The following is an 18,556-nucleotide window of genomic DNA, read 5'->3' as shown; positions in this document are numbered from 1 at the left end:
CATTCCTGGAAGTGTTCAAGGCCAGGCTGGATGGGGCCTTGGGCAGCCTGACCTAGTGGGGAGCGTCCCTGCCCATGGCAGGGGGATTGGAACTGGATGATCTTTGAAGTTACTTGCAACTCAAACCATTCTCTGATCCTATATTGGGATCTTCTAGAATTTGTCCTTTTATTTAATTTGTAGTAAATAGGTCAAATACATATTAAATTACATCACTATAACAGGCATCTGCTTCCAAACTGACAGTTTCAATATTGCAAAAAAAGTTCAAGTATGTTTTCAAAAAAACCTAAATAAAGCATTGTGTTGGGTTTACGTTGCAAAGGTGCTGTCCACTGTTGCCAAGCTTGCTCAGCTCCCTTCAAAACAAGGCTCAGAATGGCCACCTTAACAGACATCATTATAGGCCTTTGCAAGATCAACGTTATGTCCCTACTATCATACAATGGAGACACAGGAAAAACGTGACAATTAAATAAAATTAACTGATACAGCTTCAAACCTAAAATATGCTACTGCAAAGCCATGCACCAGTCAAATGATGACACTCTGAGCAACTAAGAACAGTGAACTGCAGTGAACAGTGCGATTTCTACCCTCCTCCTGCCATAGAATCATGAAACATCTTGAGGAATCATCTCAGTTCTGTGCGTATCCATAAGAACCAGCTTCTCAATGTTCAGACATTGCTCTAGAGAAGCAGCCTGCTGTTTTGGGAAAAGCCAAATGCTTTTGGTCTGGTTCCAAAGCAAAGTTGTAACTATAATTCAATCTTCCAGAATCACTGTAAAATTTTTTTCCGTTTTTTTCATGTTTGCCTTTCTATGAGGGTATTGAAGACACAAAACCCCAATATGAAATGACAATTTTAACCAGTAACATTTTCTATTTTCAATAAAAAAATTTGGCTGCTAACACTTGTGATCCAATAAGGCGGTTTACCAATTATTTTCTCCTTCTCTATCCTATAAATTTGCTACCTGGGATCCTTCACTTGAGAAGTAGCTTTATCAAAAGCTTCAAACTCACATTCCTACTCTGAACAAACAACTTACAGTGTAAGGCAACACGCAAACAGACAGCAATTGGCTGACACTAAGATTCTGCTAAGAGTCATATTTAAACCTTCTTACTAAAATTTTCAAGTTGTAAAGCACAGGAATTCAGAAAATCCCATTTCCATTCTTTGATGAAAGACAAAGAGAGGATGTCACTTACAATGAAAGATAGTAAGAGCATGATTCTTTCATTGGGTCTATACACAATGGACAAAAAGAAAACTTTCCACTAGTAAATGTTATGTTTTCAAAACAGGAGTCACACTGCATGTGTCCAATCACATGTGAACTTTTTTGCCTTTCTTCTGAAGTGTTCAACAGTAAGAGAAAAATGTACTGAGATAACTGTTTTGCCAAAAATACCCAACCTTACACAGTTCTTTGTTTAAAATTTGAAAGCCAAAATCCACAACACAAGCACTGACCATATCATAACAATACTAAGACTGACAGAGTTGTCTTCCTTCATTATGAAATAATTACAACACCACACCACTCAAACTATGAGAAGAAAGCTTCTGACTGACCACTACACAACTCAAATAGCTTTTTAACACATAACTTCATGGCAGTTTTTCTTAATGCACCTTGTTTTCATTAAGTCTTAAAATTTGGTAAAAACTAAAATCAAATATACTTTTTTTTTACCTGAGGTAAAAATTCTCTTGCCAGAGCTAGTGCTCTTCTGTATGCAGCATCCCCTGCTTCATTTTGTTCTACCACATGGCTAATCAATCCTATTGATTTTGCTTCGTCACCATCTACAACACGTGCAGAGAAGATAAGTTCTTTTGCCAAAGAAACTCCAATTGTGCGAGGTAATCTCTGTGTCCCTCCTAAAGTTTGGAAAAAGACAAAATGCAGGTTTTATTTTCCCATTGATTTATACCAGAAATGTAGATGCCTTGTTCAGTTCAAATATTTTCAATTCCATAAACAATTACATGAACATACAGAAATTAAACTATCATGTAAAGGCATTCCTAAATACCTTATTCAGTTTTGAAACTGCACCTAAAATGAAGTCAACTGCTCTGCTTCTTAGAAAGCCATGTAAGTATCTGAAAAGATGTAATATTAATAGAGATTCTGCCTGATCACAGACATGTTACCTTACTCATATAAGCCAAAAGCTGAAGGAAAACTACCTGCCACTAATTACCACATCCAAAAACTCTGCTTCTTTTTAACAATCTGTATTTGTTTACAATATTAATCAACACAATAAGAGCACTTTTGAAGAACTATATACTCTTGACAAGATCATAGGCTGTGCTAAAATTCTCATATATTAGGGACAGTAAAAATTTACAGGCAAACAAAATTAAAATTACTAGAAAATGTCTTAAAAAAGCCATGGTTTAGTCACTTCTTACTTTAATATTCTTGTTGAAATCTTAAAGCCTGATTACAAAAACTAGGAAAGGCCGGTAGCAGGTGCGGAACTGCAGAGAAAAGCCCCCAAGTTTAGTTGGATTTTTTTACTACAGTATAAATTTCTTTGGCAGATCAGCATTTTCAGGAGGTCAAAAAGCAGTTAACTACATTAACTAGACATGCATGGATTACTTAGTTAAACTAGTAATCAAAATTTCCAGAACTGACAATGAGAAGGTAGGAATAATCATCAAAAGTGAGGCAGATGACTCAAATCACAGAAGCAGATACTTGTATGAATTAAGAGGAGAAATGGCCTTTATCCATGAGAAAGGATTTTGAAAATATGCAAGGTCTACCACGGATCCGAAACAAATATTCAATTTACATATATACAGTCTGTAAGTAAAAATTTCTTTCCAAACAGCTATTTCTGCAAGAGTATGCTAATATATATAAAAAAATATATGTATATATTCATGAGGAATATTTATATGAGGTGTTCCAAGGGAGATGGCACAACACTGGATAAACGTGTGCTCAACTAATAAAATAGATTAATTTCCACTAAATAACAGTGGATTAAGTCAGTATTTTATGGAAGCCAAGCCATTCAGTTATCTTACTGATGTTTCCTGAAAGTACATCTCTGAGACAAACAAACTGACTGGGTTTTTTGATTCAGCGATTCAGCTTTCAACTATTGTTTTTTATGAATCACAAGCTTCAGTACTATTGTATTCCTTTCCACAAAATAGACCTGTCTTTGAGCACACTACATCACACAACACTAGAACACTGAAGGTTTAGGGGACTTCTGCCTTATAATGGTCTAGAATATCACAAAATCATAACCTATTACAAGAAATGAGAAATGTTTTCTGAGCTGGAACTAGAGGAATTTAAAAAATGCTTACACTTGTAACAGTTAAAATCTGTAGAACAACAACATTAGTAAATACAATGCCATATTCTCTGTGGTCCTATCACTCTGAGAGGGTTTTAGCAAGATTGTTCTAGTGTTCAAGGGGAACAGGCAATAGCAAGAGGAGCTCCTGTTCAACAGATTCTGCTAATTCTGCTAGTTGTACAGCTAAGTCAAGGGGAAAATTTTGCTAACAGTAAAATTCAGGGAAAGTCCCTACTGTAGGGCATTTTTATGAAGGGGGCAGGGCTAGGGGACAACAGGCAGACTGAAATAAAACTTGTATAACACTACAAACTCTGAGTCTTATGCATTCCCATTAGATTGGGCTGCCTCACTGGTGAGATTCACAGAGAATGACTGACGATGTAGTTATCAACCTTTATATCAGAACTACATTCCATAAAAATGTGAGCTGTATTTTCAAGAATCTTGATGACTCTCATACTGACCTGTACTGCCATCATCACAAAAAAACATTTACTGGCTTTTTGTTTTAAATAGTGAACAGATCTTTTTACTGATCATCCAAAAAAGACCTCACACCCTTATCAATGTCTATTCTTATCCACATTTCCAAAGTGTACATCAGAACATAGCAATTGTCTACTCGGATTGTCTTAGTTTAGCCATAACTTATACTTTTCATGATAGTAATGGAATTTTGAAAAGTATCAGTCTTGGCTTTTGATTAAAGAAAATTATTCGTCCAAATCCTAAGATCTGAAACCATGTAAGCCTGAATTTACTGACTCCACATCTTCTATTTCTTCCTTGCTCCCTATGCCTAGTATTTTTTCCTACTTAATTACCTCCCCTTCCTTTTACGTTTTCTCTTTTCTCTTACCACTTTTACCAGGAAATGTTGAAAACAAAATTTAATTGAGCAACAATATTTCATAACTTTGAGCAGACAATGGATATGTTTAAGCATGAAATAGTGTTTATAGATGAAAAAAGTGTTCTTGTCAGGGTCTTGCACAACAATGATTAAAGAGCAAAAAAAGCAGATTATAGTCTGTTGTTTGGCTGCCTCCTACACTCCAAAGCCATTAAACAGAGGAACTTATTCTTTGATTAATATTCACAGAACAGAAGCCAACAGTTCAGTGCATCAATCATATATATTCAGTAGTAGGAACAAGATATATGCACACACAAAGGCAGTAAGACCCAATTAATCAAAAGCAAACAACACACCAAAATATATCCAACACACGAAATTTACATCCATTTATGAAGAAAAGACAGAGAATACGCTGCAGATAGATGTTATTTTTTGGTAACTAAGTACATATAATGCCTGCCAACTACAATCAGAGCTAAAGGAAGTAACACCCAGTCTTCAAAGACATTACTTAACCAAGGCATTTCATCTAAATGCAGAGCAGAACTTGATGGAAGAACAGTTGTTTCATCTCCACAAATTTAATGAGATGTTATTTCAAGGACTAGTGATCTGGTATTACTCACTGTGTTGATAAAAGTATTTGACATGCAGTTGCAGTGTGAATGTGTTCTTATCTGAGATGGTATATATTCAATATTGTAATAATTATAAACAGTAGTTTTAGATGACACTAGTTCATGTGAAAAGATACAGTAAATACGAGATTGCAAAGTTCTGGTAAGAAAATTGTTAAGCAGTACTCTTTTGCTTTAACAAATAGTTGGTTTTGTATGAGTATTTATTTACTGACAGTAATTCATCAATTACAAAATATGTACACAACTGGTTTGGATTAAGGCAATTACATGATAAATTCCCAAGAGTATATCCAACAAGATGAAGCAACTAACTTACTGGAAATAGATTCATCATTCTGGCTGAGAATATCTACAGTTAGTAGTTTCTCATAGCTCAGGGCTCTGTGAAAACATATTGGAAAAAAATCCTCTTCTGACAAATAGTCCAAACTTAATTCAGTAATAATCCTGTTAAGTCAAGTAAAAATGAACCTTTCTATTCCATTCTTTCTATAATGAACTTTGTTTGATTAGTGTTAGATTGATTCAACCGACAGATTTATCGGTTTCTTTTTTAAAGACTACTGTTTCTAATGTTGTATTAATAACCAAAGGTGAAACCAAGCTCTGGCAGCCACAAACTTCCTAATTATTTGAGTCAGTCAAGAAATGGCTTAAACGTATCCCCGTGAATATTTTGCAGAAAGCTGTACAGACTTTTCTCTTTTCCACTGAAACTTAAATAAATATTGAATACAGAAACCTGCTGTTCATAAAAACAAATCCTGAGCAATATCAGCCCATAAATGAACTAACAAGCATAAAATTATTTGAATGCAATACTTTTCAATCACGTAAATCATATTTTTAAAGTCTGTGTAACAAACATATTTTCCACTTTTGAAATACCCATCATCTATTCCTAAGTTAAACAATTTTCAAAATATTAAATACTAAAAATGCCTAAACATTCTACCAAGATGATACAAACCCAAGTACAAATCTTTATGGGCTCAGACATCCCAAATCCTTTCACCAAATAAAATATGAACAGCCCTTCACCAGCACAAACTACCTAACTGATGGACAACTGAAAACAGCTTAGACCGTTAAGGACATCAACAAAGATGCAAGTGACTGGGTGAAAGAAAAACTGGGATGGCGAAGAAAAGAAACAAAACATTATCTCTGGAAGGGGAAAAAAGCACTGACCTGACAAAGAGCAGGCACCAGGCAAGACCACTGTCAAGTCTGGCCATATAAGTAGCTGTTTGGTAGCAGAGTGGAGAACGGACCAAAGCCTGAGATAAAGGCCTGAGGCTGACTCAAGAGGTTGCCCCGCGGGCTGTGATGACAGCGAAGATATATTGGAGTGAGATTTAGTAGTAGGCTGTCAAAAGGGCTCGCAGAAGTCTGGCTTGCCAGTCAAACTGAAGAATGCCCTGCAGGAATGTCAGGCACAATCACACCCAAGGCTGAAGAAGCAGGATAACTTGCTACCTACACCAGCCTGGCAATGGCAATCCCAGTTCCAAAATTACCAACTTAGTTTGCAAATCAACCCTTAACTTTCACCACCAGTTTTATCATTTTGCATCTGTGGATTGGTTTATTTAAAAATATATCTGAAAAACGCCTAGAATATACTGAACCACCATGTGTGGGTGGCTCGAAGGCAGCAGCTCAGATCAGAAGAATGTAGTATTTGGCTCAAAGGTCTACGAACAGTTACAATGATGACAGAAAGTGTAAACACATTTTCAGAATTCGCAAGCAGTTGAATAATCACAGCTTCTGTACAGAAAGATGATATTATCAGGTAATTTAGAAAAAATAATTTATTTTCGAAATAAGTAATCTTGTAGATTGACAAAGACAGAAGATGGTTTCCCAGCAGAGAGCTATATACATGAAAGGAATAGAATCACAAAATGCATTCAGAACCTGATTTTATAAAGTGGACTCTGCTTCAAATGGGATTCTGCATCATGTACGGTGCTTACTCCACATTTCTCTTACAAGCACGGTACAACCAACTGCAAGGAATCCACTCCCAGACTAAACACTGCTTGACAAGCACAGATCTGCATTACCACTTGTGAACTCCCAGGACTTTGAGTTTTCAGCAGTGCATACACAATCTTCCTTATTTTGTTTTAAACTGAAATTATTTACTCATCTGTTTATTAACTTATGTACTTATTACTTAAATGCAACAAACATGAGCACACATAAGTATTGGGTAAGGCCAGGTGTCTTCCTATTACTCCAGATAGGAACTTGGTCTTACTGTTTTCAGGGAATGCAATGACAGAAAGTGAACTTAAACAAAATTCAGAAGTACATACACGTAAGACTTATCTTGCTGCAGATAGAAATTAATGGCCCAAGAGAAGGCATTTTACAGTTTCAAAATTACACCCACACATTTAGCAAGTCATTACTCAGCTGTAACAACAGGTAGGAGGTTTAGACCAGTGCTGCTCTGTATGATCATACTTTACAAATCATGTAGGCTTTATGAGTAATATTAGGTAAACACTGTTATTTAACTTGTATTTTCTTAAAAATATATATATTTCACGTTCTTACAGTTTTGGATTGACTACGACTGCTAAAATTTGAGTCATGTGAAAATCAGGACTGAAAAACCAAACATGAAAAGAAATATCATCATTAGCTAGGGAAAGTGGAATACAGAAGAATTAATTACCACAGTAGTATCCCATTTTTATTTATGTGTTGAACAAGATTGCAGTCCCAAATTGGGACAATCACTTCAGGTTTTAATGGGCAGAACTGAAAACAATCAAAGCAAAAAACAGATTATTAAATCTGAAGACTTCACAGCTTACGAGCGACTGACTTGAATGATTTCCTCACTTCAGTGCTCTTCATATGGAAATCTACTATTCTATTCTTCCACAGAGCAAAGAAATCCATCAATCTGCAAACCCCCCAAACCTATTCCTAACCCTATTCTTTCTCCCATTCTGACTATACTATCAAATTAATCTACTTTCAACTGTTACAAAGTAATGGGGTTCTAAGAATTTACCTCTGAAATTATTCATCCCTGAAATACTCTGACTTGATCACCACTAAAAAAAGGACAATCAATGGCTAATAGAATAGGAGCCTATGGAAAACAGCAAAGTCAACAAGATTCTAGGAGGGCACAACCCCTTCTGGTTCAGCTGCCATATCCCAAGAAGGCAGAGTGCTCTCTGTACCGATAAACATATCTAAAATGAACTCATACATATGAAGCATATTTTTCATCTCGAGTAGGATGTCGTCCCAGATGAGTCAGCCATATACTACAGCCACATTGCATCTAGCCTAGTACCTAGGATACAATACATAACATCTATAACAGTCTACAAAAAATATGGCCATTGTTCAAATCCCGCATGAATTAAACTAACAATGTACAATGCAAAAAGCAAACCTTCAGTAAATTAGAACTTAATTTTGAGATACCAAGCCTGATCCTCAAAAATAATCCCAACTTCTTCAGCTTGAACTGTTTAATTTTGCAGTGCTACCTAGGAATCCCAAAATGACATTCTTTTTTACTTCACAGACTGAACCTTCTGTATCTTATTTGACAGTAACAGTTGATATGTGACGAAACAGTCGCTACTCTTACTAGACGTTCTGTAAGTCCCATGAATAACTGAAGTAATATTTTTACTTGTGCATGTTAATTTGTATTCTGAATGTTACATTATTTGCTGTTCCTTGCAAGTATATTACCTATCTGCAAGAATAATTAAAACTTATATTATAAATTAATAATTAAATTAGTGGTAAGTGTAAATATAAACATGCATTCAATCTATGCTACATGATATTCTCCATGTGTTTTGATCACATGAATATTTGCATGTCTAGCTTGAAACAATGAAAGACTTCATTTTTTCGGCGATGCAAGCAGCCTTAGTGACTTCAGCTTCATGTTTGCATGCTCAATACCTGCAGACTCGCTACCAAAACACTAAAATCAGTGAACTGATACCAAAGACACTGCAGTTTGAGTGAAACGAACATACCAGAATAGAAGCCCGTGACACAGGCTGGGAGAGAAGCTACTTTTCCAAAGGCAGGATAATCCCTTACAGGCTCTAGAGAAAACTTCTGTATCCCCTATACAAATATGATTCAGTTGCTACTCAGCTGTACTGAGAGCAGCAGACACCCGCCAGACTATAGTAAGGACCACGTGTTCAAAGACTGAAAGGTTACATATTCAACATAAACAAATGCCACTGGAAGAAGATCCAAACTGCTTATTTGTTCACTTCCTTATCAGGAAATTGCAACTCTCTATTACTTTTGACTGACACTTGCTTTCATACACTGCTGTTCAGCAGCAACTGAGAGAGGGTAGGTAGCACTAGCACATTGTTTTGAGTGACACTACTATTAAAAAGCCAGACAACAGATGGTATGTTTAAAACAACTCTTCTTTCCTCACTGATAGATACTATTTCATTTAATACACAGTGCTAAGATTTGAGAATCAGAGTTTTTAAATTACAGTCCAAATTAATTCTAAATTTTCACTTGACTATGCATATAATTTTGTGTAAAGATACATAACAACTTTAAGTATATGTCGGACAGATTTTCTGTTAGGGTAGTTCCTGTGCAACAGTGGATCTACCCTAATAAGTGCAAACTGGTATTTTAACATTTTACTGTTTGAGATTATTCAGAAATTTTTCCTTAATGAAAAGCTCTTCCATCACTTCCTAGTCAATTTGTAAGTCCTCAAAAAAACCTAAAAGCCAGTAACTGACAGGAAATCAACAAAGAAAGACACTAAATGAATTATTATTCCCAGGCTGTAGCTGTCAGACTGTTAAAACACTAAGGGAAGTAAATATATTAAGAAAATACCCTTTGTATTTCTCTCACTTGTTGCTGTGGCACAGCAATATGGAAGAGAAATCACTGTTTATAGCATTCAACACAAAATGACTGTATGCAACGGCAAGTGTTTCCCTAGAGATGGAGAAGCTGGTGCTAATTAGATTCTTCTGTCACCTACTCATGCACAGATGAGTTGGCTTTCATGGACCTTTACAGTTTTAAAGATCAAAGATATCAGATATTAATTTTATTTTCCTCACATCCTACATCCAGAATCCAGGAAGAGAGACATTTAGGACTATATAAGCAGGATATAATGAAGAAGTTAATCTGTATCAGCAGCAAGAGATAGGATAGTTTGACAGAAACACTGCACTTACTAAAAGAATATTGAAATAGCTTTTAATTAACACTAGTCATTAAGAAAAGTTTATAATAAACACTAAGGATCAACTAGATAGGGAGTACCACTCAATTCTCCTTAGCTGGCCTGATTCTGCTCTTCAGGCAGGACCACTCTGATGGGAGCAGACCTAACTGCTGAAACCCCTTTGGGCTTCTAGATACGGCCTGGTTGTTGCTCCTACTTTTGGATCTCTCAAAGCACTCCTACATTCAGATCCTTTGATCCTTCACTGGCAGCAATCCACCTACATGATTAAAGCATCAGTGCTAGATAAGTCCCACATCCATGGCAGTTTAGGAACATCTTACCGGAGCCTGAAGACTTCAAAAGCTTTACACTATCCCTATTAAGAGGTTAGGAGTTACGTTAGTTGTGCTTTCCAAGAAAGCCATCAGTGCTCTATAGTGCAATGATAGCAACTAGACAATATAATTCAAATATTAGAATTTGCCTTTTATACACTGAATTTATACAGGACCGTATTTTACATGAATATCCTAAAGTCAATCACTGAACCTCTGGAAGAAATAAGCTTGATTATCTTTTTGCATTTTGCTTATTCAATTGGTTTTACTTATTCTTTTTAGTAGGAAAAAAGCTTAATATTTTTATCTTATACGCCTCAAAACCCTTGAGTCACTCCTCTTAAGCACAGAAACTGTCTGCTTGTAATATTCATAACTGAGTAGTTCTGGGGGGGTGCTGTTTTGATTTATTTATTGACACAAAAAAAGACAAAAAATAGTATGCACTAACACAAACATTCCTTCTACCTGTTTCTTCCCCCCTACTGACAGCTAATACTCTTGCAGCTTCCCACATACAAAGGCAGAGATTTCTTTTGATTGACCATTAACATTTTTAAATCCACACGAAATGCTCTAGCAGTATCAAACAGATTTAATTTTTTCAGTTAGCTCTAACAAGTTACATTCATATCTGAGAACAAGGGAAGTGTGATACATCAGAAACCATTTGGCAACTTCTGTGGTCATTACTAGTCCAAGTCTGGTAACCGCTATGTAACAGGCTAAATTGGCTTTTCTAATAGCAGAAGGGTGGAACCTAAGATGATGTGCTACAGCAAATGTGGAAGTTCCTAAGTTTACAAACCTGATTATACCTGTTATAATTTATAAACTACACATGAAAAGCATCTCAGTCTATCACACCCAGACTAATGTGATTTTGTTAAAAAAAAAAAAGAAAACAGGGAAAGGAAGATAATAAAATTTTTACTAACCCCTTAACATTTTCTCTAAAAATGAAGGACAATCAGGAGATGAAGGAAGCTGTTGTTTGCTGGATCTTTACTTCGTTGATAAAGCTATTTATATTCCTTCACTTCACAGGAGTTTTCAAGCACAGAAATGTTTTAACATCACCATAGCATTGGTGTCTCATAGATACTATTGAAACGTATTTCCACAGCACTCCTGCAAGACGAAGTAGTATCACCTTCATGTACTTTTATATGGAAAAATTAATCACGTCCCCCAAATGAGGTTGAAAAATATATAGAAAACAGTGAAAGATGTTCACTTTACAAAACAGGGTAACAAAACATAAAAAAATGTTATTTACTAGGTAATTAAAAGAGAACTACCTATTTTAAGGAGGATATTAATGGGGAAAAAGTGATGATGTAATTTATCATGTTTCATAATGCATATGTACAGAGAAGACAATTTTAGTCATGGGGCATTATAGTGACAGTCAAACTTGTTACAGTTTATCTGATAATCATTAGAAAATGTGAATTTATCAGTAAGTGAGATATTCAGTATGAACACTCTTGTTTTCATTGACTGGAACAATGGTGGGTTTCCTCTGAAAACAGTTCTGTTTCCTGTTGGTTAACTCTTCAGTCTGAGAAAGCTTAGGCATGAGAAGTGTCCAGCCCCACAGACTGCAGAAGTGGCAAGCTTATAGCTCTGTGGGAGACTGACCAACCAAAATATGTTAGGTCTAAGACTTAAGAAGCACCAGGCTACCTGGCCAGTTGGCTAAAGTATACCAAGCTCTGGCCAAAGTAGATGCCCAAGGGTATTAGCCAGAGGAATAAGCTGGCCAAGGAGGCTGGCAGCTCTCCAGGGTTCTCCCAAAAGAGGCCCCAGGATCCAAGACTCTATTTAAGATAATTCTTAGGCTTCAGACATGGAGTGGTAAATCTCTGTAAGATGCAGGCAGGTTGGATAAGCAGCTGGCCAAGAGTCTAGGAATGCAAGACTTCATACAATTGATTTTTCTTAATGTTACTTCATTTGCTTCTTACTAATTTGTGCCTTGGTTTTATGTATCAAAAAACTTCCTGTTCTTTTTAGCCATACCAGCTACTGCAGAGTTATCAGTTTTTTTCAGCTGCCTTCATTACTCACCAAAAACCAAAATGGGTTCAGTGTATTATTTCAGTATATTATATACAGCTTTGTTTCTCTCCAGAAAAAACTATCTACTTCGTCTCTCCAACCTGATTTCATTACGAGATTAAGCCTCCCTTGTAGGTTCAGCAATCTAAGTTGAAGGTTAGTAACTTTCCTGAGTTCTGGCAATTTATAAGAAAGGGGCTGAGGCAGCATTTCACACCAAACCCCTCAAATTCTAGAAGTCAATATGAAACCTGCAAATGAGGATCAGGTAACACAAAGAGAGTTTTCAAAAAAGTAGATGTTAATTATCAGATGGCAGGAGGAAAAATAGCTAAATGCTACTTGGTTCAATTTTCTAGTACCCCCTACAGGTTAATACAAAGGAGAAGTATTTGGCTTCAAAGTGAATGGCATATATATCCTGCCTAATTAAAATGAAAATAAGACCAAAGGTCTTTTATGTTGTCATTAATATTTAATAAAATATTTCTAAGCTTCTATGTGAAGGGAATACCAAAGGGAGTTATGACTATTTCACCCATGTCCTCAATTTCAGGAAGTGGTAATACCTTATTCACATTACCATACTACCTACTATTTTTGTTGGGATTATACTTAATAATCTCCCTTGTTTTCATCCATATCAGGTTATCCGGCCCACTCGCACTCCTCTGATCAAGAAGACAAAACAGACTGTTCCTCCAGTTTAGTCACTTCGAGTAGAAAACAATTTTTTAAAATATTTTAATATATATTAAGGATTCCAAAACAAATATGGAATTTCATGAATTCTCTGCATTATGGTGTTATATTTTTAATTTCCTATTGCATCACCTAATGATCCTGCACTTTACACTACTGTATAATCAATTTTCATTTCACATGCATATTTATTTTCTTTGTATCATATAGTAGGGTAAGCAGATGAGCACTGGCCTATTTTTCTTAAATTGAATGCTAAAAAAGTTAAAATCATACTAAATATTAATTCTTAACTTAAAAAGTCTTAGCAATATGATGATTTATATTTCTATATAAAAGCAGTGTTTGTCATATCACCTTTACTAATATAACATAAAACTTCCCAACATAAAGTGTTATTTTTAATTGAGTACAATCACTCAAGTTTTTTAATTCCGCTTCCCTTTATAAGCATTGCCCAGCCAGTTGTTCATATTGCTAACGCTGTTCATACAGTGTTGTTTTAATTCAGCTGAAACAGTTTATCTGTACTTAAGAATGAAACTCCTGGAAAATGTGTTTTGCTCATACAATACAAATAACTGAATGGCCTTATTTTAAGACGTCCTAACATCTCTGCTGTGGAATACAGAATTAAATTTGGCTTGACATTGGTAGCAATGTCTGCAGAACATGTCATCTGAAATCCACACAACATATTTTGGGCAGGCTTCAGTCTTTAAAAAACTCTCATTATGAACAGCACCAGTACATATGCTCATGAAATGGAAGAACATACAGAAAAATATGTGAAGTCCTGGCTTAAAATGTTGCAATCTACACTGTGCATACTGTGCAGTTTTGTGCAAGATTGCATGTAGTAGTAGCTATTTTCTGAGTGCTTCACTTTTCAATTATGTTCTTCCAAGAAACATCTTACGCATCCCTGTATAATCTCCTGTGTGTTGCCCTTGCTCCTTTTTTTATTGAGGATCCACATAATGAATCATATATGGTAAATTTTTTAAGGACACATGCAAAGTATATTACCTTCAGCTGCGAGATACCACATTTCTCTGCTTTTAAAAGGTAACAGAAAAATTTCCCTACAGTAAGATCAAACACCATGTAGAGTGGGTTGAGACTGCTGACAAAACAAGGGCAATGTGACATCTGACAAGGCATTCTGGCCTATAAATTGGAGAGATGTGGATTTGATGAATGGACCACTTGGTGGATAACGAATTGGCTAGATGGTCACACTCAAGGAGTTGTCATCATCAGTTCAGTGTCCAAGTGGAGATCAATAATGAGTGGCATTCCTCAGGGGCTGGTATTTGGACCAACGTTGTTTAACATCTTTGTCAAAATCATGGACAGTGGGTGGCTTTGAAAGCACTCTCAGGAAGTCTGTCCTTAACACAACCTGTGTGCTGCAGTTGACATGCTGGAAGGAAGGGATGCCATCCAGAAGGTCTTTGACAGGCTTGAGAAGTGAGCCTATGTGAAACACATGAAGCTCAACAAGGCCAAATGCAAGGTCTGGCACCTGGGCTGCAGCAATTCCAAGCACAATTACAGGCTGTGTGGAGAAGGGATTGAAAGCAGCCCTGATGAGAAGGACCTGGTGGATAAGAATCTCAATATGAGCTGGACATGTGCACGTACAGCCCAGAAGGCCAACCATACCTTGGGCTGCATCAAAAGAACTGTGACCATCAGGTCAAAGGAGGTCATTCTGCCCCTCTGCTCTGCTCTAATGAGACCATACCCAGAACACCGAGTACAGCACTGGAGCCCTTGGCACAGGAAAGACACGGGCCTGCTGAAGAGGGTCCAGAGGACAGCCACCAAAATGACTAAAGGCCTGCAACACCTCTCGTACGAAGAGAGGCTGAAAGAGTTGGAGTTGTTCAGCCTGGAGAAGAGAAGGCTCCCGGGAGACCCTAGAACAGCCTTCCAGTATTTAAAGGGGGCCTATAGGAAAGCTGTGGAGTGTCTCTTTAGCAGGGAGTGCAGTGATAGGATGAGAGGTAATGGTTTTATGCTGAAAGAAGGGAGATTTAGATTAGATATTAGGAAGAAATTTTCTACTGTGAGGGCGATGAGGTACTGGAAGAGGTTGCCCAGAGAAGTTGTGGATGTCCCATCCCTGTAGGTGTTCAAGGTCAGGCTGGATGAGGGTTTGCAACCTGATCTAGTGGAAGGCGTCTCTGCCCATCGGAGGTGGGTGGGGTGAACCTAGATGAACTTTAATGTCCCTTCCAACCCAAACCATTCTATGATTCAGTGACTTGCAATATGCCTGTATGGGAGCATTCTGAAATGTGGGACTAATTAATATTGAAGTAAGAGAGTTCAATTCCAACATTAATTAAAATAAATAAAGTTAAGTTCATTATTAGTGTCCACTCAGGAATTAACATAATGTTCAATTCCAACATTAATTAAAATAAAAGTTATTTTGTCCACTCAGGAATTAACATAACTTAAATAGCTAAATGAAATAAATTTAATATTGACACTCCTCTTCCACCATAAATAAACCTTCAAAAAAACACTAGACCATTCCCAACTCTATAAGGACTGTGTTTTAGTGAGCACAGTCATTTCTGATATGTCCCTATCCAAATATCATTTTTTATGTACCATCTGTCCATTTGGACACTCGCACTGTGCCTTGCCCTATTTCCCATTTGCTCGCTCACTGGTCAACACCAGTCCCCTCCCCAGCGTCATGGCTCTTCAGCAGGCTTTTCTCACTTCCTCCTTAGCTACTGGTTCCTTAATGTCTTGTCTTTTCAGTTCCAGAATCACTTACCAAATTCTTCCACGTAAAAAAGCTAATGCAACTTCTTCCAAATCCCTATTTCTTCTTCAGTTAAGCCTCCTTCTGAAGCCCAGTTTCCTGCTAAACAAGTCCTGAGCGGAGCTGTGTCTTTCTTCCTCACACTCCCTATAAGCCATGAATCTCCACCAGGTGCTAGGGTGCTCCACAGCCAGCCACACACTGTGATAATGTGGGCACTGCAGTAGAGTTGCTGAGAGTACAGACAAAGTCGTAAGATTTCTGCCATGAAGCCTGACTACTGCCTCTCAATACAAGGAAAATAACGCTCAGGCCTAATGGGAAGCAAACAAATGTCATCATCAAGCTCCAGAAAAAGATCTATAAATAGCACGTGGAAGTCCCAACATTTTTGCCTCCATCTTCACTGGCAGCTTCTCCTCCCACACTTCTCGACTTGATGGACTGCAAGACAGTGACTGGAAGAACGAAGTCCCTCCCACTGTAAGAGACGACTACATTCATGAGCACCTGAGGAACCTGTATACATAGGAGTCTACGAGACCTGATAAGATGCATTAGAGTCCCAAGGGAATTGGCTGACAGAGTTGCCAAGCCTATTTCCACAATCTCTGAAAAGTCATGGCAGTCAGAAGTTCCTGGTGACTGGAAAAAGGGAAACACTGCACACATTTTTAAAAAGTAGGACCCTGGAAACTACCAACCTGTCAACCTCACCTCTGTGCCTGGGACAATCATGGAACAGATCCTCCCAAGAAGCCACGCTAAGGTACATGGAGGAGAGGAAGATGATTCAACACAGCCAGCACAGCTTCACCAAGGGAAAGTCCTGCCTTACCAACCTAGTGGCCTCCTATGATGGAGCGATCACATCAGTGGCTGAGGGAAGAGTATGGATGTAATCTATCTGGACTTCTGTAAGGCTTTTCACACAGTCCCTCACAACACCCTTTTTTCGAAATTTGAGAGTTATTGATTTGGTGGGTGGACTGTTTGGTAGATGGTCACATCCAGAGGGTAAAGATCAATGGCTTGATGTCCAGATGGAGACTGATGATGTGTCCTTCAGGGGCACATATTGGGACCAGCAATGATTTTCATCAATGACAAAGTGGGATTGAGTGCACTCTCAGCAAGTTTGCAGATGACATCAAGTTGAGTGGTACAGTTGACACCCCTATAGTTGACGCCATCTAGAGGGACCTGGACAAGCTTAAGAAGTGAGCCCATGTGAACTTCATGAGGTTCAATAAGGCCAAGTGCAAGATCCTGCACCTGGGTAGGGCAATCCTCTGGCATCAATACAGGCTAGGTGATGAAGGGATTGAAAGCAGCCCCGTGGAGAAGGACTTAAAGGTACTGGTAGACAAAAACTGGACGTGAGCCAACAATGTGCACTCACAGCTCAGAAGACTAACCATATCCTGAGCTGCATCAAAAGCGGTGTTGCCAGCAGGCCAACAGAGTACTGCGTTCTTATGAAAGGAAAGACAAGGACCTGTTGGAACAGGTCCAGAGGATGGCAACAAAAGTGATCAGAGGGCTGGAACAGCTCTCCTGTGAAGAATGGCTGAGACGGTTGGGATTGTTCAGCCTGGAGCAGAGAAGGATCCAGGGAGACCTTATCATTGCTTTTCAATAATTAAAGGAGGCTTATAAAATACTTGGTGACAAAATTTTTAGTAGGGCCTCTTGCATTTAGACAAGGGGTAGTCGTTTTGAACTAGAAGAGGCTGTATTAAGACTAGATATAAAGAAGACACTTGTTTTTTCACAATGCTGAGACACTGGAACAGATTGCCCAGAGAAGCTGTCAATGTGCCATCACTGGAATTGTTCAAGACCACATTGAATGAGGCTCTGAGCAACCTGATGTAGTTCAAGAAATCCCTGCTTACCGCAGAAAGTTTGACTATATGACCTTTAAAGTCCCTTCTAACCCAAACTACCCTATGACTCTCTTACTCCAAGGATAACGCTTATTCAGATTTTGGATACAAAAGGTATCTCCTTAAAAACAGTATCCTCTGTAAAGTCATGTAACCTTCTCAGACCCAAAAGTTGGTAGTTTCTTTGGGGTTTTTTGTTGGTTGCTTCTTTTTTTTTTCTTTTAAATAGCCTTCATTTCTAACTAAATTCCCAGTAAAATTATCCTGAGAAAGTCACTTAGCAGTAAAAATTTCGGCCCAAATGACTTTAATGCTATTCAACAGACTTTATAAACACAACACACAGGTAGCACTTTTGCACGAACAGAAAACAAAGATCTAACAGCACATCTTTCATTAAGAATAAAAAGCAGTCACCTAACCATTCAGCAGGCAACATGAAATCTGCTTCATTGCAGAGGATTTGCTGCAGGGATACTTTTCCCAATAAACTGCACTTAAGCACTTTAGCCATTTCTAAGTACCATACTAAATGAAGCCCCAGATACTTTGAGTCTTGGCACATTTTAAATGCCTAAATCTATGACAATCCCTGTCAGAAGAACCACACACGTAAAGTTTTGCACACATGCAGCAAAGCCACTGCCTCAGAATCCATGTACTTTCGCAGAAGAGTTAGTTTGGTCATGGCTACTGA

General features: G+C 37.6%; 1 protein-coding gene across 3 annotated transcripts in view; it reads right to left on the bottom strand.

The window, feature by feature from the left end:
- Positions 1 to 18,556, bottom strand: part of AUH (AU RNA binding methylglutaconyl-CoA hydratase) — a 147,135-nt gene that overhangs the window by 47,127 nt on the left and 81,452 nt on the right. For all 3 annotated transcript variants that reach the window (XR_008447995.1, XM_054055490.1, XM_054055491.1), the window contains exon 7: positions 1,707 to 1,894. Coding sequence is in view for 2 of the 3 variants with exons in the window: in XM_054055490.1 (XP_053911465.1) it covers positions 1,707 to 1,894 (188 nt within the window). In the remaining variant the exon portion in view is untranslated. The remainder of the gene's footprint in view (positions 1 to 1,706; positions 1,895 to 18,556) is intronic.

The sequence above is a fragment of the Cuculus canorus genome, chromosome Z (genome assembly GCF_017976375.1).
Source record: "Cuculus canorus isolate bCucCan1 chromosome Z, bCucCan1.pri, whole genome shotgun sequence".
Taxonomy (NCBI): Eukaryota; Metazoa; Chordata; class Aves; order Cuculiformes; family Cuculidae; genus Cuculus; species Cuculus canorus.
The sequence above is the reverse complement of the archived record's forward strand: the minus strand, read 5'-3'. Positions and strand labels throughout refer to the sequence as shown.